Here is a 23,351-nt window from a genome sequence, read left to right as displayed (position 1 = left end):
ATTTTCATTTTTAAATAAAGGATGAACTCCTGAAAAAGGGAGCTGAGTCATCCATGAAATGAAATCTAAAATGCTATGAAATTATACTAGGCCTTTAGACTACAAAATAAAACAGTTGCCTTAGCCACCATAATCACATGTACCTTGAAATGTAATATCTTCTGACAGAGAACATGTCAAATCTACACAGATATAAATTATTGGGGATTATTAATCCCTTTCTGTTTTTAATAAACAGCTCAAGCTGCCTGCTGTGATTGCGTTGGACTGGCAAGGACTGAAACAGACTGTTACATCTAAACTAGCAGTTACACGTAATAGCTTTCTGGGTACATTGCAAGAAAACACTTTTTATTACCTGTAGAAATGTTGGACAGGCAGGTACTTTCAGCATTAAACTACTGCAGGCCAATACTTTTTGGCTTTGGATATATTACCACATTTTACCATATCACACATTACCATGGCTACCAGACAACCAGTTATTAATGACTGATAAATTATTATCAAGTGCTGGTACATACTGTACACGAGTGGTATAATAGACTATACTTGTCTGTGTTGAATCGTTTCCACAGAGTACAAGGAAGCCCTGACTGCCGCAGCTCCAGTTCTTGTGTGCTGATTTAGCTTTAAGTAAAAGACTGTGCTCATCTGAATTGAACATTTTCACTGGCCTTAGATGTTTATTGATGGTTTTGGGAAGCACTGCTTACATGAAAGCTTTATTAGCTGAGCATTGAATATATGATGTACTGAATAAGTGAGAAATCAATACCTTTTCCAATGCGTCTCTGTCAGCCAGCTCCTGAACCGCCAAAAGCTTGATGCTGCAAATGGGGGAAAAGGAGATGTGAAAATGAAACCACTGAACTGAAAGGCATTGCCTTTTTCTGTAAATCCCAACCCCTTAGTTCCACCATCAAAACTAAAAAATGTTCATGCTTTCAACACATTGGGCTGATAATGTCCTAAGAAACAGGATTTACTAAAGCAGTAGTTTAATTTTTAATTAGAATAAGGTTTTCCTCTTAGCTGAAGGAGGCACCAGACAATGGGTAACAGGATTTCAAGACTACAGTAACACCACGGGTCACAGGGGGCGCTGTGTTTGCCATTTGTCTCAAGGAAGACTACAATGGTTGACAGAACATCAAAAACAGTCGAAAGCAGCATTTTCACACCTCTTCCAACTCGTTTAGGATTATTTTGGCCATAAAACCTGCTATTAACTTATATAGTAATGTATTGTGTTGAAACAGTAATACAATATAATTACTGTTCCACGTTCCAGTTTATTCCGAATTTTACAGAACTGGACATCGGTTTTTACCCGATTTTTGTCTAACTCAATATTTTTCTTTACTATTTTCTAGGACATATACAATATTTAGATTGAAATGCTGTTTTATTTTGACTCCAATATTGTAATAAGGAGCCCTACACTGTATCCTAGGATACAGCAGACGTTTAGACGTCAGAGGATCAAATAACGTTCAAATGTGGTTCTCTGTCACTTCACAAACACATTATCACCCGATTATGTTGGTCAATCAAAGTCTGATTATTGTGGCAATTGCTGGGTGTAGTAACTATTAGCTTCATCAAAAACTAAATAGAAATACTTCCACTAAAATATAATATTTTTAGTGGATGAGGAATGGAGAGAAAACATAAATCAGTTCATGAATATTCAAAAGAAAACAAATGTTTCAAAGTATACAAAAAGCAAATATAGCAGAAATGGGTCAGATGAGGCAGAGGATGCATAGCACTGCAAATACTGCTGCATTGAGGTACATGTTCGTGCTGACAATAAAAGAACACACTGAAAAATAAGTGACGTATTAAACTAAAAACAATAAAGTCGACTGACAGACAAGCAATCAATTTATGCAGCTTTTACACGCGCTTTAATGACTATGTTAATGAGTTTGTCTGAGCGCTGTGCTTTGTTGGACAGCCACTGTATTACAGAAAAGTATGTATTGGTGAGTTTGTGCGACAGTACTGTCAGCTAAAACTGCCCAACGCAGATAATCTTTTTTTTTTTTTTTCTCATCAAGGTAGCAGTTGATGATAAGCACTGGTATGCAGCCTTTTGTTTCAAATCAAGACCGACATAATCAAACAAGGGAAATGTGGCAGCCGGGCTTGAGCAGCAATCTGCAGTCTAAAGGGATATTTGAATTGAAATGATCAAGTATCACTATTATATTTGTAAAGGCTGGACATCTACATTAAGGCTTTCTAACTTCTCTCGATTAAATAATATGGTAGCCTGTCAATTCACAGCACACAGTTAAACATCTTTGACTACCGTAGAAAAATGAATTCCCCACATAAATTAATGAATGTCAACTCTTTCTTCTCAAGCTGTCTTTCTAGAAAACTCAGTATCTGGCACTGAACTGCAAAGCAAATTATGTGATATCCAATATACAATCATTTTGATCTTCTACTGTAAGTGATATTTCAGTTCTCTCATCTAGTCATCATGCAGATGGGGTAGTCAGTAGTTTTGTTCTGAAAATACCAAGAAGTTTGAAATTACCCACTGTTATTTCAGACAGCCACTGTAGGAGGATACAAGGCACTACCACAGAGTGGCAGTAGAAAACACATTTCTAGAAAATGATTACAAACCCAATTGGACTTTTGGGTGTTATTTGCTTGCTCATTTCGAAGCACAGTGAACATTTAATTTATCAATCACCAAAGGGACTGATTTTGAATTGCCTGCCATTTTTCCCTCCAATAAAAACAAAATAATAATACAATGTCAGCCTTCCTCCATGTAAATTTTAACTTGTTTGGTGACTCCAACGTCCACACATTCATGGACGATTTAGACTGCAACAGTTTGGTAACGAAACCGACAGCAACATTTTAAAAAAGGTCAGGAAAAAAATGAAACTGTGTACAAGAGACCTCTCTCTCAGTACTGCTGAAATTAATACAATTGAAGCCAATAAAGAAGAGCAGAATACTAAAAAAGTAACCACTTGGGCTGTGTCCGTTTTTAATCATTGGTCAGCACAAACAAAAAACAATATGGACTGGAAAACTGCACCGGAGACTGAAATTAACAGTTTAAAGAAGTTTCTTTGCTGAAGTGAGAACATCAGCTGGCACACAGTATTCAGTTAGCAGCTACACAAGCTTGCGAGCTGGCCTGAATCGTTTTTTTAATTCTCCCACAGTGGGACGGTCTATAAACCTAATTTCAGATACCCACTTTAAAAGAGCAAACAGCGTCTTCATTTTTGTCCTGAAAACTTGCACGTGACAACAAAAAGACAAGTCACAACATCACCCTGCTGTATCCCAAACAGACTTAAGTCATCGGTACTCAGGACGCAGATATCTCCCAACCCATTTTATAAGGTAGTTTAAGAAGCTATTGGGCACCAGCTGAGAAAGGCAGGAAATCCTGGAGTTACATCCTCTCTGCAGTACCATCGTCAACTCGTAAACAAAAGGCAGAAACAAACTCCCCTACTCACCAAACAGTGCCACCTACTGCACAGTCTGTCCAACTGTGTAACCAGAAAACCGCACATTACCTGGTACAGTTAACTCCATGAGACAAATACTGAAAATATTCTGAATTTATTTGAATTTAATTCATTATTAAAAATAATTTGTTTATCCTGGATAAGGGCGTCTGCTAAGAAATAAATAATAATAATAATAATAATAATAATAATAATAATAATAATAATAATAATAATAATAATAATTGGAACTATTACATTTATTGGAACTATTTTTCTTAGCGTAGTAATATATTTAGGAAAAAATAAACCTATATTCACTTTTAAATAAAAATGTGTCTATCTTTATTTCTAAAAACTAGTAGCCCATTTTATAAGCACAATAAGGCACTCCAAAGTGTTGATTGTGCTAGAGGGGTGTAGTAAGGCACTCGGCCTCTGTCGTGTCTTATTGCTTACTTGTGAATGACCAAATCATGAAATATCGAAGGTGTCCTGTCTTTTATCATATTATGTGTGTGTTTTGTATGTTCTCTGTTTTTGTATCTGCCTAGATTATTATTTGCCATGCTTACTAACAATTTAAGCAAAAGTATGTTTCTGAAAAAAACTTCTCCTCCATCAGCTTTAAGAAGCGAGGTGGGGAAGCACATCACTGTTGTATAATATTAAACAGACTAGGAATTTTTTTTAAGAATCCAAACAGAGTATTTGAAACCCAAAACGCTAGTAAGTCTAGTTATTAAAACATATTTTTAAAGATATGAATATTTGAGTAGGCATGTTGGTTTAATTTTTGAAGTACTTTGTACCACATGGTTTGCAGAGTTTTTGCATTTTCAGTGATAGGATCATAAATGCACAAAAGTACCCATATCTGTGCTAACAAAGGGGGTACTATGTCTTTAATTAAATGTGGAACTGCTTACTGCAGTGGCTAGACAGTGCAGACTTGGTAGTGCTGCTGTGTCTGCCTCAGAACTCAGCTTAAGGATAGGGTTGTGGGAGTAACTTAATGAATGGAGGTTCAGCCCTGGTTGTACAAAACCCGGAGCTGGTTTTAATTGATATTACAGTATGTCCCCTGATTGATCTTTTAGCAGCTGGTGTGTGCATAACAACTGGTCTTCCTGAAGCTGATGGATTTAGTTCTTCAGCAAATACTGATAAAGTATATATACATTGTTTTAATCCTATTTAAATATTAGCTTTGCATTGCAACCTTGGAATGCTCTGTAACATTTGTCACCTTGGATAAAGGCATCTGCTAAATAAATAAATAAATAAATAAATAAATAAATAAATAAATAATACACACAACCTGTAGATACTATAGATTCAGTACTGCTGTTAACACATGATTTTATGCGAACGTGCATTGTGTTCACATTATTATAAATGTTACTATGTGAACTATCTTTGAATTTCCTCTTTCTGAAATAAAATTGAGTGTAAATCTGATTAACCTTTATGTTTGCCGTGGCTGAATACTGCAAAAAGGTTCCCAGCACATGGGACAAACTGCTGTAGGGATACTGCACCTTTAAAAACAGAGAATTAGAAAAATGCAGCTCTGATTCTGACCCGACCAATGACACCTTTAGTGTCAGATTAATAATGCTTGTCCTTCAGTTCATATTAATGACCTATGAAGACAGCAAATACATGGATGAAACTGTGCAGCAAACCAATATCTACTGTGCTCACCCAAATGAAATATACTTTAAGGGACACACCTAAAATCCTTTTATACTGTCTATATTCATAGTCTGTGGCTGAATGAAAAAACATTTTAGCCTCTGCAAACACATCTGAGCAATACTATTTTAAACAATCACACCTGTACAAGCTTTTACAAGGTTGTACAGCTCAGTAAACTAATCAATACAACACAATGAAAGATCCAGCACTCTCTACATTCAAATTAATTGTAAGGCAGGTTCAGACTGTACTGTACTGTGTAACTGGCAACAAGGTTAGACCTGAGTAGGCTGAACATCACTCACTGACCTGCCCGGAGGAATTAGAAATATTCTGTGGCGGCTGTGGCTACCCATGTTCAATTCTGTCTGTGCCTTACAGTACTGTTCCACTGTATCTACAACTCTGCAGCAAACTGGACAGCTATGGATAAAAGACAACCGACAACTCTCAAATGTCTTTGGATGTCTTTGTAAATTGCCAATTGTGTGGTACAGTACAGGTGGTTTAAACATAAAACACAATGTTCTTTATGGCTAATGTAAAAATAATGAATGACACTGTATAATACAGTCTCAGTCTAGGGATATTAGTGGTCTGAAAAGCTTGTAATGTGTACAATATATTGCTTTGTTCTCAAGTAGATTATATTCACAGAAGAAATAGGGCATGTTTTTAGGTCATCATATCAGTGTATGCAGTAACTGCTCCATTCTGAGGACTGTTTCTCTCACAAATTTGGAGCTATCTTACTCCCAAACAAAAAATGATTTACTGCTTCATTTTTACAGTACAAATGATGATGTTTTCCCTTTTAAACAATTTTCGGTATATATCTTTTGTTAGAACTTTGTATAGCCAACTGCCATTTAAAAAGTTATCACAAAAATTAATTTGAAGGGTACCAACAACAGTGCTCTTTTGTACATCAACATTAGAAATGCACGCAAGGAGCGACACAGCTTGAAATGGTGGAAGTGACAAATGGCTGCTTCTTAACACAATTTGTAAATGCCCCTACCAGGAAGACTGCTGCCTCAGCCTAGTATTCTCAAGTAACCAAGACAGGGTGAGCAACATAGAAACCATGGAATGTAGTGGAGGATGGCAAAGCAATAACCTACGTATTGGATGACCGCTTTGTATAAGCTTTCACCAGCGAGGACGTCAACAACGTGACCCCTGGACACAGTGTCCTCAAACAATCCTAGACACATTTAGTGTAAATCAAACCAAAGTACTAAGAGGACAGGGGGCTCTCAAGACTAACAAATCCCCTGGTCCAGATGGCACATACCCAAGAGTGCAGAACCAAAGAATGTCATCGCCAAGCTGCTGCCAGATATTTCTGACAAATCAATCACGACAGGAGATGTCGCTGCCTGGCATGTTGCAAATGCAATACCCATATTTTAAACGAGAGAAAAGACAGAACCAGAAAACTACAGACCCATCCGCCTCACCTCCATACATAACATGTAAAAACATGAAATCAAATTATAATAGGGAAAGCAGTTGAGTATATATATACACTGTAGCAATGACATCATAGGAAACAGCTAACACAGATTCAAAAAAGAGCGCTCCTGTCTGACAAACCTCTTTTTTGAAGAAGTCACTGCATATGATGTAAAGAGCCTTTACATCATATACGCAGGCTTCAAAAAAGCCTTTGACAAAGTACAGTGTGAAAGACTATTCCTTAAGTCGTAAACTGTGGGAATACAAGAAAGTACATGCTGGGGCCATGTACTCAGTGGGGTGTCACAGGGATCCATGCTTGGACCCTTATTGTTTCTTATCTTGATCTGGATAACTAACAATCTTGTCAAATTTGCAGTTGACACAAAACTAGAGAAAGACCTTGGTGTTGTAATAGACTCATCGCTCTCAGCAACCAGGCAGCGCGGGGAAGCATTCTGTCAAAAAGGCAAACAGAATGCTTGAGTTATAGCCAAAAAAGTGTAGAGTACAAATCGAAGGAGGTTATGTTGGGGTTGTATAAATGCACTAGTGAGAGTACTGTGGAGTACTGTGTCTAATTCTGGTCACCCTGGAGATGGAGAGCAACCAGACTAATCTCAGGGCTTAAAGGAATGAGCTATGAAGACAGGCTTGAAGAACTGAATCTACTTAGCCTAGAGCAAAGAAGAATTATTAATGATTGTCTTAAAAGGAGTTGACATAACCCTAACCAATACTTTAAGTGCACTACAGAAACCAGGACCAGAGGAGTCAGTTTAAAATTAACTGGAGATATACTTAGGACAAACAGACTTACAGCAGAGAGTGGTGAACTTATGGAATGGGTTACTTAGTCATGCTGTTGAGGCAGAATCACCTGGGCCCTTTAAAGCCCAACTTTGAGCTCAATCAGCTACTAGTAACTGGACCTAATGGCCTCCTCTCGTTCGTAAATTTTGTTATATACTTATGTTCTTATAAAACAGCAGGAACCCAGAATGCCTAGAATGTTTAATTGGCTACAAGAATTGACATGCACCAGCGTTTATTAAAAATAATGATTTTCTGTAACAAAGCATTCAAAGGATTTACTCAAAGCCTGAAAACCAATGTGCTCTCAATCACAACATTTCTTTCCATTCCCTTTTTTGGGTATTTCTGTCTGTTAAATGTTATTCTGTTAAATGTTATGATATAGTTGTAGCTAGGGATGCAAGTCGGTTATGATCGGTTGTGTTTTTTTTTTATCAACTCTTTCAGATGTTTTTGAAGTCCAATCAAATGTTTAAAACCGAAGAACCGGACTGAATTTATGCAGCCAAGGGAATGGGACATAGCATTATTGAACACATGCATTTTTTTATTTTTTTTATTTTAAGTGTTATTGCATCACTCATATTCATGTATTATACAATTATACAAAATGTAGAAAGAATAAAATAATGTATTAAGAGACATTAGCTGTTTTCATTTTTTTTTTTTTACAGGTACCCCCCATTGTTGCAGTGGTCAGATGCAAGTGACAAATCACTTGAAAATCATGCCTGAATAGAACTGCAGCTCCTGGTTTTAAGACAAATGAAACAAATTTCAGTTTGCACAGTAAATGAAGCTACTTTAAAAATAAATAAACTTGCTCACAAAAGCATCTACCAGACTCCCTTCTGTTTTTCGGGTTTTATTAATTGTATTTTTCCGTGCTTATTTTTAGCTATTTTCGAGTTCTATGTAAATCGTTTTTTTCAGGGCTTCGTTTTTGATATACTGTATTAAATTTGTGTTTTTGGTTACTTTACAAAATGCCTGAGTGTTTTTTTCTTCTTCTGTCAAAATATGTATAGTAGTAACTCGACAGTACTTGCTCACTTAAGTTGTACCTTCTTTCCTTTGCCGTCTTCCACAACGAAATCCCTATGGTCACGGGCACATTCTTCTGGGGTTTTTGTGTGGAAGCATTTTTGTACATTTCGCCACAATTCTGTTTTAAGTCCTCCATATCTTAACTGTAATACAGCTTGAAATCCCGCTAACAAGCCTCCATCCTGATTGTAATCTCGTTTTAAATCTTGCAAGCAGAGTCTCCAATAGAAATGTAGGAATGTGCTGTCACTCAGTGGTTGGGGGCGGGTTTAAAGTATTGAGAACGAATCAATGATAGATGCAAGTCAGTAAGGCGGGATGTTGCCCAGCAGCACTGGGAAATGTGTTTATTATTATTTTTGTAGTAGGTTTTATTTTTTAATGGGAATAAGGTAAAGTCAACGTGAATTGATTAACCATTTCCACTGTTTTTACGATGTTTTCCGGTGTTTATTGGCTATCCACCGATTTCATTTTTTTTTTTTGTATCGGGGGTGTTTTATCGGTTAAAACCGAAAATCAGAAGCCCTAGTTATAATGCCCCTTTGCATATTTTTCTAATAGAGCTAGATAGTAAGTACGTATCCCTACTAAGGCCTGTCAGAATCATTCAGGTAAGTCTGGTCATGACTTGATTTACGTTACTATATGAGCTCTCGAAAATGCCACTGGCTTAGTGTACAAAAATGTTGTGTTTTGCTTTTTTTTTGTTAGTTTTTTTTTTCAAAAATGAAGTAGTTGCCAATTATTTGTATTATTTTCTCCCAATTTAGAATATCCAATTATTTTTAGGCTCAGCTCACCACTACCACCCCCGCGCTGACTCTGGAGGGCAAAGACGAACACACGCTGTCCTCCGAAGCGTGTGCTGTCAGCCGACCACTTCTTTTCACACTGCAGACTCACCATGCAGCAACCTCAGAGCTACAGCGTTGAAGGACAACGCAGCTCTGGGCAGCTTACAGGCAAGCCCGCAGGCGCCCGGCCAGACTACGAGGGTCACTGGTGCGCAGTGAGCCGAGGACACCCGAAGGTCAAATTACAAACTTCAGATGTGCCATTTTGTGTTTTATCAATAACTTCCAACACTCAAATTATAATGTAAAAGATTTAAAATTGTACCATAAAAAGGTTCAATAGACAAACTGTACCAGATAGTGCCTTTATTAGTATAATATTTAGTGTAAATAACATACAATACATATACTAAGCAATTACAATAATTAATTAATTCCTCCAGTGTTGAGATCTTTGTGAACAGAATGTTCAATTACTTTAACAAATATCTGTGAATCAAATCTCGACCCAGAAAGGCAAGGATAGTCCAAGGTGGAAAACAAGACATACACTTCCACTTCTTGGAAGAATTGGGTGAGACTTTCTTGCAGCAGCTGGCAGTAAAACTCCTATTGGCAAAGAAGAAGCAACTTTCAACTGGAATGAACTGGCCCAGGATTAATTGTACTTGCACAACTCTTCTATTTTATCCAAGTACTTTGCAGTGGCATATACAGTACAGTGGACGGTGTTTGGACTGGGAAAGACTGCAAATACTTTGAAAGCATTTGCCTAGTAAGAGGCAATATACATACATGAATATTTTCATATGGGGTTGGGCTAATCTCAGTCCCAGAACATTTAGAACAGCTGAGTTGTGTGACTTTGCCCCACAGACCCCCAAACCCCAATTAATAAAATTACAGTATATCAGTGAAATAGGGCAAATGTCTTAGCCATGCGACACACATGGAGGTGATTTTATCATATAGGAATTTGCCATTGACCATTTAGAAAGGTTCACTGTTCTTGTTCATACTGGCCTAGGACTAAATAAACTGCCCTCACCTGACCTGAGCAGAGCATCAGTGAAAACATATGGATGAACAGAAAACTGAATCCATCATTGCTTTGAAGTTACCACTTTTTACCTTCCGAAAGAGATTTAATTTACTTAGCTGGATAATGCTGCCTTCTGCCAATAGTCAGCAGTTGATAAACAAACAGTTTTTTCCCCTGTATGACTGTCTTTAATAAACACGTGAAGAGTCCAGGAGAAATTCCCTGCCAAATAGGATACTTATTTGTTATTGAGAGCTAATTAGCTACTACTGTAGTTTTATAACACTGTATCAACAGGCAGCTGAATGAATAAGGTCATCCTGATCTTCACACATCATCAAATGGAAGAGGAAAAGAAAGACTGTAACACCACAGGATTCTAAGGAAGACAGCTTTACTGTAGGTTGCATAGTCCATTGATTTCTCTGGTAAAACTCTACATAGTTCTAATACACTCCCTGCCTTTTTATTATTATTATTATTATTATTATTATTATTATTATTATTATTATTAAATTGTTCTCAACATTTGTGGTTTCCAATTACAAATTTGTTCACGTTAATAATTACAATTTCATATACACACTGTATATAATCAATGTTAATACTGTATTTTTTATTTTTCACTGTATTATTCTACTTTACTAAAAAATGAATTATAAAATTAATGTCTGTTGCATCATGGAAAAAAAGAACTATAAGGCACAGCAATACCTAATAAAGTATTAATGAGAAGGCAAAGAAATACTGAAAACCTATTCAAGATAACAGCTTTGCAGCTGTCAAGCAAAAAAGCAATTACTGTAAGCCCTACGTAGCATTAGAATCCTTCACAGGGCTTTTTATTTGGGTTACGAGGAATTTGCACATTTGTGGCACATGTGAGATAGTGGGATAGGTACTGCCTGGTCTGCAATAATATTAGTATTTCACTGCAGTTATCAGTTATGACAATATACATTTAACCAGCAGCTATTGTAGTAGGCTTGGTGGTCCAGTGGTTAAAGAAAAGGGCTTCATACCAGGAGGTTCCTGGTTCAAACCAAGGCTCAGCTGTGTGACCCCGAGCAAGTCACTTCGGACAAAATGTAAAACGAAGGTCCTATTGTAAGTGACTCTGCAGCAGCAGCAGTTGTTGATGCATAGTTCACCCCCTAGTCTCTGTAAGTCACTTTGGATAAAAGTGTCTGCTAAATGACTAATTAATTAATAATAAAAGTACTTGTACCTAAAGCAAGATATGCCATTTTAATGTACTGGCTTGGTAAATGACAATTTTAAAATCAAATATCAATAATAATGAAAAAAATCTCCTACATTAACTATCTTTCAAAAAACTATGTTGCATGTTAACACACATAATTGAAATGAGAATTGCCATAACATTTGCTTGCTTGTGCATACTAGATACTTTTCCAGTCTTACTTACTACAACATCACCATGAACATTTCAAAATATTTTTTCCTTATTGTTTGATACAGTAGGCTTAGCTTTATCCATCTACATTACATAGTCTCTTCAACAAACTTGTTACAGAACACCTTAAACAGTTTACAAGAAATGCGTTGTTAAACTGCGTTGGGTCCCGTGTTGTCCGTATCACAGTGTTATATTTTTAAACATACTGTACAGTATTATCGACTCTTTCACTATTTTATCACACAACTGGGCAATACACTTCTCAACATTTACTCTGGAGCGTCCGCCAGGAGAAATACAAACGTCTTCTGAGGACTGCAGTGTAAGATCACGCTCCCTGCTGCAACGTCGTGGATTTTCTGTTCCCACAATAATGGCATTCATTTCAATCAGCATTGTTGCAGGAGGACATTCCCACGTACAAGCCAATTACCTTGTTTATTTACCTGAATTAAATATCACATTGTGAAAAATAAATGTTGCGATATGGACAACACGGCGATGTGTTTCTTGTAAACACTGAAGAGCCTGAGAAAGTGTTGAGGTTCAAGGCAGGCCAAAGCAGTGTGTAATGCACTACACTTTCTTTTAAGATGCAACAAAGAATACACACACACTAACTTGTGTTCAGAAAACAAGTATAACTTTGAACTGTTCAACACAATTGCTGTCGGCATTAATGGAGCCTAATAAGCTGTTATCTATGAATCATAAAAAAAACCCCCAAAACTGGTAAATACAATTTTGAACACTGAACATTTATGCAGAAAGCATTGCATGATTATTTAATAAAACTGAAAAAGTAGCTCTTAAAATACAGAGAGAGAGCGGACAACCTCGATATCCAGGATAATGAAAACAATGTGACAGGGGGCATGAACACATTTTTATTAATTCCTCAGTGGAATGGCTTATGCGAATGAACAAATTAAACAAAATTCAGCTAACCTCACTGAACTCTAATAGCACTTTGCTGGCATGGATCCCAGCAGAGGGTTACCATGATTCAGAACTATTGCAGAAGCATAGCAGTTAAAGGATGTTGAGCCTCTCAAAAACACAGACACAAACCAAAGCAGAAAACAAGCCTAAAACAGGGATGATTTTTTATATATGTGGCACATTTAATGATGAATTCTGAACAGTATAACACCATAAGACAGTCCCATCATCAGTTACAGCTAGTTTGGCTTAAGTATAACACTGTAGATAACCCTATTCATTCTTGGTGGCTAAGGCTTTTGTGGATGAGGGGAAAAAAAGTTACAAGAAATAGATGATAGTATTGTCTACAAGGTGCTAGAAATTTCAATATGATAATGCAGAAACTAATTCTAGAAAAGTCTAGAAAATGCTGGATTGTAGATGAACATTCTTAGAGAGTATAAAAGGGTTAGGCATAGGATGATTGCTGTCATTACCAATAAGTCAATATGGGAAAAAGTAAAGAGCTATCTGAAGACCTTAGGCAGAACATTATTTATTGTCATAAAGCTGGAGAAGGATACAAGAAGATTTCCAAGCATTTGAGTATCCCAATTTCAACTATTGTTTCTAGTATAGAGAAGTGCAATACTCCTTTTGCTGTCACAACGCTCCTTCAGTCTGGAAGAAAGAAGATTCTTTCACCAATCCAAGATTGACTGTCAAAGATATTCAAAGTGAATTGGCTGCAAGTGGGACTGGGGTTTCCATTTCAGCCATAGGTTGATTATTGCATGGTGAAGGTCTCAATGGTCACAGGCCAAGGAAAAAGCCACTCTTAGGAAAATGTCACAAAGACAATTGCTTAAAGTTTGCAAAACGGCATTTGAGTTCTGGTCAAAGGTTTTGTGGACTGATGAAACAAAAATCGAGCTATTTGGTCACGCTGATAGTCGTTACGTTTGGAGAAAGTCTGGTGAGGCGTACAAAAAAAAACAAAAAAAAACACCATACCTACTGTCAAGCATGGAGGTGGTAATATCCTTCTATGGGGCTGTTTTTCCTCTAATGGCACAGGAAATTTAGTTCCAATACACAGTAAAATGGATTCCATAGCATACCAAAAGATATTAGCCAATCATCTGAAACCCTCCGCTACAAAACTTGGTTTAAAAAGCGCAACTGGACATTCCAACACAACAACGATCCAAAGCACACATCAAAATCTACTTCAGAATGGTTAAAGAAGAATAAAATCAAGGTTCTGGAATGGCCTAGTCAAAGTCCCGATCTAAATCCAATTGAGAATGTTTGGTATGAGTTGAAGAAGGCTGTGCACATGAGAAGTCCTCGGAATTTAAATGAACTGGAACAATTTTGCGTTAAAGAATGGTCAAAAATCACTAAAGAATCATGCCAAAAGCTCATTGACAAATATCCTAATCGTTTAAAAGAGGTTATTATTGCTAAAAGGTGCCTCAACTAACTGTTCATTTATTTTTCCTTGTCAGGGTATGAATACTTTCATATCACGACATCACTGCGAGTCTAAGACCGCGCCAACATTACCGCAGGGGCCATTACAGCGCTGACCATTACAGCGACTGCTCATAACAGCGCTACGACATCACCGTGCAGAACTACAATTCAATTCCCAGAAGACTCTGTGAAGTTCACAAACGCGTCACTTACCAGGGACTCCCCCCGCCCCCTCAGTATTCAGGTTTCAATATGACCTAGCAGTGTCAGTAAGACTCGTATTGCACAATTGCAAAGCAGTTGCATTCCAGGTTTTACTACCAGTCCCCATCACCCAAAATTAATGTTGAATACATGTATATAGTACATTCCTATAAACACCCTGTGGCAATGTGCTCCACCCTTGTGTGCATTTCTGTGTTGTATGTTGCGTGTGTTAATGTTGGTGTATAGAGATTGGTACACGGGATATAAACGGGTCTGTGTTTCACGTGGTATTTAAGATGTAACTGTATTTAAGCACGAGGTTGCACGTGTGACCCGTTTATACCCCGTGTACCAATCTCTATACACCAACATTAACACACGCAACATACAACACAGAAATGCACACAGGGGCGGAGCACATTGCCACACACCCCTATTTATTTATGGAAAATATATGTAGATGGTACATTCCTAAAATCTCCCTATTCTTCTGTTTTCTAATACAAAAAAAGTTCCAAAACAAAAAACTGTTAGTTCAGCTTGTTACAGTTACATACTGCTTTGTTTGTGTTGTGCTCTTGTAGCCCTGAATAAATATATTTTCAAAAGAAACAAGAAATCACCATTTAATGTGTGTAACAGAAGCATACATTGGGATACTTCTGACAAACAACTGTGGATATTGGCCAATTGCAATATACGCTGAGCCCTTGAGGGTGGAAGACTCACTCAAACATATGAATGCACAATAATAATAATAATAATAATAATAATAATAATAATAATAATAATAATAATAATAAGCCCAGCAAGTACATAAAGGGGAATTATCGGACTACAATATTTTAATTTCAAACAACAAAAGCAAACTCGCTCTGGATAAAAGCGTCATGCTAGAAAGAAAACAGTGGGTTCAGTAGGGATACTTGCTGTTATTAGGATTGAATACATTGTATTTTGTATCTTGCTCTTAATTGTGCTGTAATTCTTGATATGTATTTTTTGTATACAACTGTAATCGCCCTGGGTAAGTGTGTCTGCTAATTAATAAATAAATAAATAAATAAATAAATAAATAATACGACAGTGCAGAGAAGCAAGGCCAACAAAATAAAGTTAAACAAATCTGTACATAGTATAGATTTTAAAAAAAAATAATTCAAACACGTCATGTCCTTATATCGTTCCCCAATCCCGGATGTCCTGTGGAGGAGTAATCGTATACTAATATACATATATATCAAAACACATGCTGAATATCATTCTGCAACAAGTGAAAAAAAAAAAAAAACTACATAAAAGATGCTTGTGGAAACACGCTTTTATTGCACAGAGGTTTTACTATTTACCAGTCTAATTATGATGGAGCTGTATGGGAACAGTGAAAAAAAACAAAAAACTATCGTCTTCTGCAATCAGAAAATCAATCAAGTCGGTCTCCATGTTTGCTCATTTGACTGTGCTGGGAAACCTCCCACAGCTGTCCTAGCTCCGTCTACGCAGACTGCGACGTCAGGCGCAGACTCCCGACTGCAATGCAGACTTTATAGGAGTAAGCACTCATCGCCTTTTACACCGCTCTGACTGTCGTGTGTCCGAGTTCCTGGTAAGTGATGCTTTAGTCTTCTGGGAACTGTATTTCGGCACTGTGATGTCATAGCGCTGTTATGGGCAGTCGCTGTAATGGTTGGATAGATTGCTGGCGAAGGTTGGCCGATCACAGTTGTCTCCTGTGGATGGCACTGTCGATTTGGTCCCACAGATGTTCTACTGGACTCGGGTCAGGAGAAAAAGCTTGCCACGGCAAGACCTCAACATTGTTTCTTGAAGTCGTGCAACTGTAATCCTAGCGCTGTGCAGTCTTGCATTGTCCTGCTGGAAAATCGATACTTCCGGATTGGCTTGCAGGAATGGAAAAACTGTTGCCTCAAGGACTTTGTCAATGTATCACTGAGCAGTGAGGTTGCCCTCAATCTGCACCCAAGGTGTTCTTGTGTTAAAGGAGATTCCTCCCCACATCACCACACTTCCACCGCCTCACCGACTGGCTTAAACAAAGCAACAGTCAGCCTTCCAGGACGTGGCCTATCCCTCACAGAGCCAGTTTCCTGGTTTCTCTGGACTAGTCTGCTGATTGTTGAAGAAGAACATCTCATTCTCCAGGCAACTTCTCTCACAGACAGGCCGCCTTCAATCATGCTGATAGCAACCAGTTGATCTTCATTACTCAAACGGGGCATGGTCATATCTTTCACTGTTCTTGCGTTAATTAAAATCATGTCTTTTCGAATGGCTATTTATAGAGATTCATAAATCAACTAATATTTGGCAATTTGAACTCAACTCAAATACCAAATACTGAGAACCTGGCGTTTTTATGACTTGAGCTCAGTGTTTTGTTATCCCAAGGAACAATTCTACTCAAACAAATCAACAAACCTATATGCTAACTATTTAAAATGTAAAAAACATTATGTATATGCCCAAAGAGCTATTGATGTAAAAATTGTGCATCAGTATATATTGTGGCAAGGTGAAGGAATGGAGAGAAGTGTGTGTGTGTGTGTGTGCACGGGTGTGAGTGGTGGTTGGCAGGGAGAAAGAGATCCTGCCTTAATGAGTACTTGCCTGGAATGTGGCCGAGGCATAATTGGGTAATTGCCTATCAAATAAACCTCAGCCACATGGCATACAAGCAGGCTTTTGTTCTCAGTAGGGGGTGGACTGACAGGGAGCTGGGAACAGAGAGGAGTGCTGTGTGTAGAGCAAGAAAGGCACTGTGGCCATAGAGAAGAAAACCAGTGAAGGCTTTGCCCAGCCTTGTTAAAATAGAAAGAGCAGTTTCGTTGGGAAAACGGCTTAACCGTCCGAACCCTTTAGTTAAGGAGCTTGTGTTTAGTCTAGGCCTCCAAGTGGAGACAGGCTTTTGTTTTGTTTTCATTATTTTGAAGAGCTTGTGTGGAGGGTTATCGTTCACACTTATTTTGCTCCTGTGTTGTGTGAATAATAAAAGTGCTAAAATACAGTTTCTGTGTCTGGGTCACATATCTGAAGGGTGCAAGCCAAACCTTGGCCGAAGGCCTTTGCTACAATTATATATATATATATATATATATATATATATATATATATATATATATATATATATATATATATATAATAGCAGCAGTGTGGCGTAGTGGTTAGGGCTCTGGACCGGAGGGTTGTGGGTTCAATCCCTGGTATGGGACACTGCTGCTGTACCCTTGAGCAAGGTACTTTACCTAAATTGCTCAAGTAAAAACCCAACTGTATAAATGGGTAATTGTATGTAAAAATAATGTGATATCTTGTAACAATTGTAAGTCGCCCTGTATAAGGGCGTCTGCTAAGAAATAAATAATAATAATAATAATAATAATAATAATAATAAATGGATAGATAGAGAGAGAGAGAGAGAGAGAAAAAATTAGGGCTGCTCCGATTAATTGATTAAATCGGACCGATTAATCAACTAAAGAGTTGATCGCAGATTTTTTCTGTATATAAAATAAAATCAACCACTAGAAGATCTGCAGCAGTCCAATCATAAGTTAACCTATGGGAGAGTCAAAGATCTGCCCCTTGTTATACAGGTGTCTAATCATGCGTGAGCAGAGGCGGGACAATCATGTATGAGCACAGCTGAATTTCGCGTGATATTGCTTATTATAGAGAATTATATATAAATAAGAGAACTGAGACATTGTAGTCGATTGGGTTACAAATCAAGAACTTTCTCAGAAAGGCTCTCGGTGGAGGTAAAAAAAATATATGTCTGACAGACCATGCAGCACATATCCAAATAAACTGCTTTCCCGTGATTGCCTCAATTACTGTGCAAAGGTCACATTGACATAATAGTTTGTCTTCTGACAGCTGAGAAAGTCAGTGGGGATACAAACCCTACTGCTTATCCCGTGTTCCTTGTGTGATATCTTCTTAGTACTCTGTCATGCCCCACAGCCATTCAAGTATGAAATTATTTTTATTTCTTTTTTATAATTTTTCATTTTATTTCGTTTTATTACAGATACACATTGATAAAAACAACTCAAATAGATGTACAGTATATCAATAATAGTATACATCATGTTTTAACTACATACATCAATTTTATTAAACATTTTCTGCTTTTTTATAACATTATGACAAACAGATTATGACATAAACAGACCTCACACAGGAAAATAAATTTAGTTAGCATAATTTCTCATTAGCGGCAGCAATGGTAACGTACAGTCTCCAGGGCCGGATTAGCATAGGGCCTCCATGAGCCCGCCGCTTGTTTGGGACATTTTACAAAAAGTGCATGCGGGCGAACAGGCCCACACACATAGGTAGAGAGGTGCACAGAAGCTTGCTTTCAGTTAATTGTGTTCTTTGATGAAGGCTAGGCATTTCTTTCTCAATTACAGCATACCTGGTCTTTGAGTCTCTCACGCAAGCAGTCTGCAGGATAACATGTATGAAATCAGGCTCAATTTAGGTATTCATTTATTTCAGTTTTAGGGCCAATTTAAAAACCGGTCCTGCCTTAAATGTGCACAGTATGCCTCTTTTAAATTTTAGAAACTTTTTCATTTGGGGGTCGGAATTTTAGAAAAAAAAGGTGGGTAAAGGTAAATGTGTACAATGCGGGAGGCTGAAGGAAATTCAAAAGTGGATGTCTGCAGCCGGCAACAATGGTTTAAGTCCATAGTGTTTGTTTCTCTCACTACAGAAAAACCCAGAAAGAAGTAAAGGACAGAAAAATAATTTCCTTTTTTTGTTAAACTACAGTGTTTTGTTCTTTTGAATGCAATGCTGCTACTGGTCCGTAGAAGAAATCTAGGAACAGGTTTGGGAAAAAAAACACACACACATTATATATATATATATATATATATATATATATATATATATATATATATATATATATATATACATACATACATACATACATATATATATATACACACAGTACTGTGCAAAAGCTTTAGGCAGGTGTGAAAAAATGCTGTAAAGTAAGAATGCTTTCAGAAATAGACATGTTAATAGATTATATTTATCAATCAACTAAATGCAAAGTGAGTGAACAGAAGAAAAATCTAAATCAAATCCATATTTGGTGTGACCACCCTTTGCCTTCAAAACAGCATCAATTCTTCTAGGTACACTTGCACAAAGTCAGGGATTTTGTAGGCATATAGTCAGGTGTATGATTAAACAATTATACCAAACAGGTGCTAATGATCATCAATTCAATATGTAGGTTGAAACACAATCATTAACTGAAACAGAAACAGCTGTGTAGGAGGAATAAAACTGGGTGAGGAACAGCCAAACTCAGCTAACAAGGTGAGGTTGCTGAAGACAGTTTACTGTCAAAAGTCATACACCATGGCAAGACTGAGCACAGCAACAAGACACAAGGTAGTTATACTGCATCAGCAAGGTCTCTCCCAGGCAGAAAATTCAAGGCAGACAGGGGTTTCCAGATGTGCTGTCCAAGCTCTTTTGAAGAAGCACAAAGAAATGGGCAACGTTGAGGACCGTAGACGCAGTGGTCGACCAAGGAAACTTACTGCAGCAGATGAAAGACACATCATGCTTACTTCCCTTCGCAATCGGAAGATGTCCAGCAGTGCCATCAGCTCAGAATTGGCAGAAAACAGTGGGACCCTGGTACACCCATCTACTGTCCGGAGAAGTCTGGTCAGAAGTGGCCTTCACGGAAGACTTGCGGCCAAAAAGCCATACCTCCGACGTGGAAACAAGGCCAAGCGACTCAACTATGCACAAAAACACAGGAACTGGGGTGCAGAAAAATGGCAGCAGGTGCTCTGGACTGATGAGTCAAAATTTGAAATATTTGGCTGTAGCAGAAGGCAGTTTGTTCACCGAAGGGCTGGAGAGCGGTACACGAATGAGTGTCTGCAGGCAACAGTGAAGCATGGTGTAGGTTCCTTGCAAGTTTGGGGCTGCATTTCTGCAAATGGAGTTGGGGATTTGGTCAGAATTAATGGTCTCCTCAATGCTGAGAAGTACAGGCAGATACTTATCCATCATGCAATACCATCAGGGAGGCATCTGATTGGCCCCAAATTTATTCTGCAGCATGACAACGACCCCAAACATACAGCGAAAGTCATTAAGAACTATCTTCAGCGTAAAGAAGAACAAGGAGTCCTGGAAGTGATGGTATGGCCCCCAAGGGTACAAGGCAATAAAGACATACACAGTTTAACAAGCCTCATGCCCAGCTGTGACCAGCAAAGAAAAAAGCCCACATAAAGTGCTCAGACAAGTTATCCAATTCAATTCGAAGTCGCTTTCTCATTATTATTGATTGGTACTAGAAAAATGCATATGATTCGCATCAAATTAGCTTTATACTGGGGTTGTTTGTATCTGAATATCTCATAGGGAGCTCAAAGCAACCCACAAACACATATGAGTGAGTCTCAACAGGACTGACGGACCACCCTGTAGTGTATGAACTAGTGCAGAAAATATAAACCATGTTAACAGCGCTGTATCGGGGCATAACTGTAGAACTGTATAAGAACAATATAGGCTATGCAATTATCGCAGACAGATGGACACACTGATGATGTTTCTCGCATTTTTATATGGCCGCTCCACAATCAGGAGAATGTATATTTTCCCCTCCATAATGAATTATAAAGTGCAACGCTAATCACACTGAATAATCTTAAGTCTGCAAAAAATAAAAGTGCCTAATTTTGATTTGAAACTGGAAAATTAATGGTTACCATGCACAGGCATGATGGCAAATACTCTTCTCTTCCATCACAATTTTAATTCCCAAACGACTCGCTCCAAATTATACATCTGCGCAAGTGCTAGTCAGAGCATCCGTTTCCCTTCAGACCGTGTCTATGGTAACGGCTGAGCCTTGACAACTACGATTGCAAGTATTTATTTAAAGTATTTTTTGTATAAACCTCCCAATTTAAAAATGTAATTCTATTGTAGCGATCGGTGCAGTTGTGTTTGTGTACTGTAATTCCCGCTGTAATTGTGTTCCCCTCCCGTCTGTATTTCCCGCCGCTGGTTTGGTTTACCTGTCTATGTAATCCTAGCCCACGTGTGGGCTTGTAACCTGAGTAGCTGACAGAGCTGTGGTCTCTGTGTGCGAGAGAAAGGCGTGCTGAATAAAAGCCCTTCAGAAAGAAACAAGCGTCTCTCGTTTTCTGCCTCCTGCTGAAACGCTACACTGTTTGCTTTATAATGATTTTTTTATTTTATTTTTGCATTTAGTTTTATTTCATTTTATAGGTTGCATTTTGTTTTATTTTGTGCGATTTCATATTTGTGAAAAACATGGGGCTCTACAAATAAAGATTCCCTCTTTTTAAACTGGTTAACAGGACATGTTCTGACTAGGGGGCCATTCATCTTCAGTTCTATGGCTACCAGTCAAAAACGTTTTAACAGGTTTCTCATAGTCCCTCATATACACTCTCTGCAAATGCTGTACATGTTTTCTATTAGATTGCATCAACAATCTGATATTATTTGGTTGTAGAATTGCTTAAACAATGTTTTTTTATTAGAACATTTTTACTGTGGCAGGATATAATGCGTCAGTTTTACTGGGTTCAGATAGGCACTGCTTTATGTTCCTTCTTACACATTTCTGAATGGCAGTAGTACTTGTGTATTAAAACACAAATCTAATAAAATAAGACAAACTAGCCCACCTTGCTGTTACGAATGTATTTATGCACCCAAACATCTGCATAATGCCACACTGCTATGTGCAAAATCACTGTTCTCGAGCACCTCTTCCGAGCCAAAAAACATGACTTCCGCATGTACCCTCACATGTGCTCTGAAACATACTGGCGCATGCCCAGTGACGTGTTGTATAAGCTACATTACCTCCGTGTGGAAACACACTGTGTGACAAACATGTCTAATTTTCCATAAGGAAGGAACGTGTACATGCTTTCGTTTTGCGTAGTAGACATCTTTCACACTGTACATGCTTCCTTCACATGTTGTATTTTGATGTATTATTATGATTAATGTTGCATTCAATAAAAAAAATAAAAAATAAACCCATCTGTGCGGTGTAAGCGGGGAAAAGAACACCTCATTTCCAACTAATGAACGGACCTACCCACAATTATAGCAGCACTGTGTTATTTCAATATACACCCACAAAGTCTTAGCTATAGCTCCAGCTGATTCGGAATGTTTGCAGAATGGACACGTATCAAATAAACTAGCAAATGAGATTCGGAAATGATGTATTTCCTTTTAGAACAAGGTCTTTGAGGAAGATCCGACCTAAAAAAATAAATATTGCATTTTTTCATCCTTCGTATTTGGTTTTCATTTCCATTTCCTGACACAACACATGCATAATCATCTACACACCGTTGAGTGGGAAAGTTGAATTCGGCCACAAATTCCATCTCCCTATCAGTTTCTGAACAATCTGATGATGAAATATTATTTTGGACATTCCCTGTGTACAGTCACACTGGGTTGCTGATGAAAATTTGAATTTAAAATGCAACATTAATCATAATACATCAAAATACAACATGTGAAGGAAACACGTACAGTGTGAAAGATGTCTACTACACAAAACGAAAGCAGGTACAAGTTCCTTCCTTATGGAAAATCAGACATATTTGTCACACAGACTAGTGTGTTTCCACACGGAGGTAATATAGCTTATACAACGCTTCATTGGGCATGTACATGTTTCAGAGTACATGTGAGGGTACATGCAGAAGTCATGTTTTTTGGCTCAGAAGAGATGCTCGAGAACAGTGATTTTGGACATAGCAGTGCGGCATTATGCAGATGTTTGGGCGCATACGGATTATTATACAATGACCAAATACATTCAGAACAGCAAGGTGGGATAGTTTATGTTTTATCTTTCATGTAGTGCTGACACCCTTTAAGAGTTAAAATAA

At 37.8% G+C, this 23,351-nt stretch overlaps 1 protein-coding gene across 3 annotated transcripts in view; it reads right to left on the bottom strand.

Moving 5' to 3' along the window:
* The window catches only part of LOC117394294 (endonuclease/exonuclease/phosphatase family domain-containing protein 1-like), a 52,243-nt gene that overhangs the window by 19,458 nt on the left and 9,434 nt on the right, over positions 1-23,351 (bottom strand). For all 3 annotated transcript variants that reach the window (XM_059012838.1, XM_033992420.3, XM_033992417.3), the window contains exon 2: positions 779-830. In XM_059012838.1, the coding sequence (XP_058868821.1) occupies positions 779-830 (52 nt within the window). The remainder of the gene's footprint in view (positions 1-778; positions 831-23,351) is intronic.

This window comes from Acipenser ruthenus, chromosome 3 (genome assembly GCF_902713425.1).
Source record: "Acipenser ruthenus chromosome 3, fAciRut3.2 maternal haplotype, whole genome shotgun sequence".
Lineage (NCBI taxonomy): Eukaryota > Metazoa > Chordata > Actinopteri > Acipenseriformes > Acipenseridae > Acipenser > Acipenser ruthenus.
Note: the sequence above shows the minus strand (reverse complement) of the source record. Positions and strands in the feature narration are given on the sequence as shown.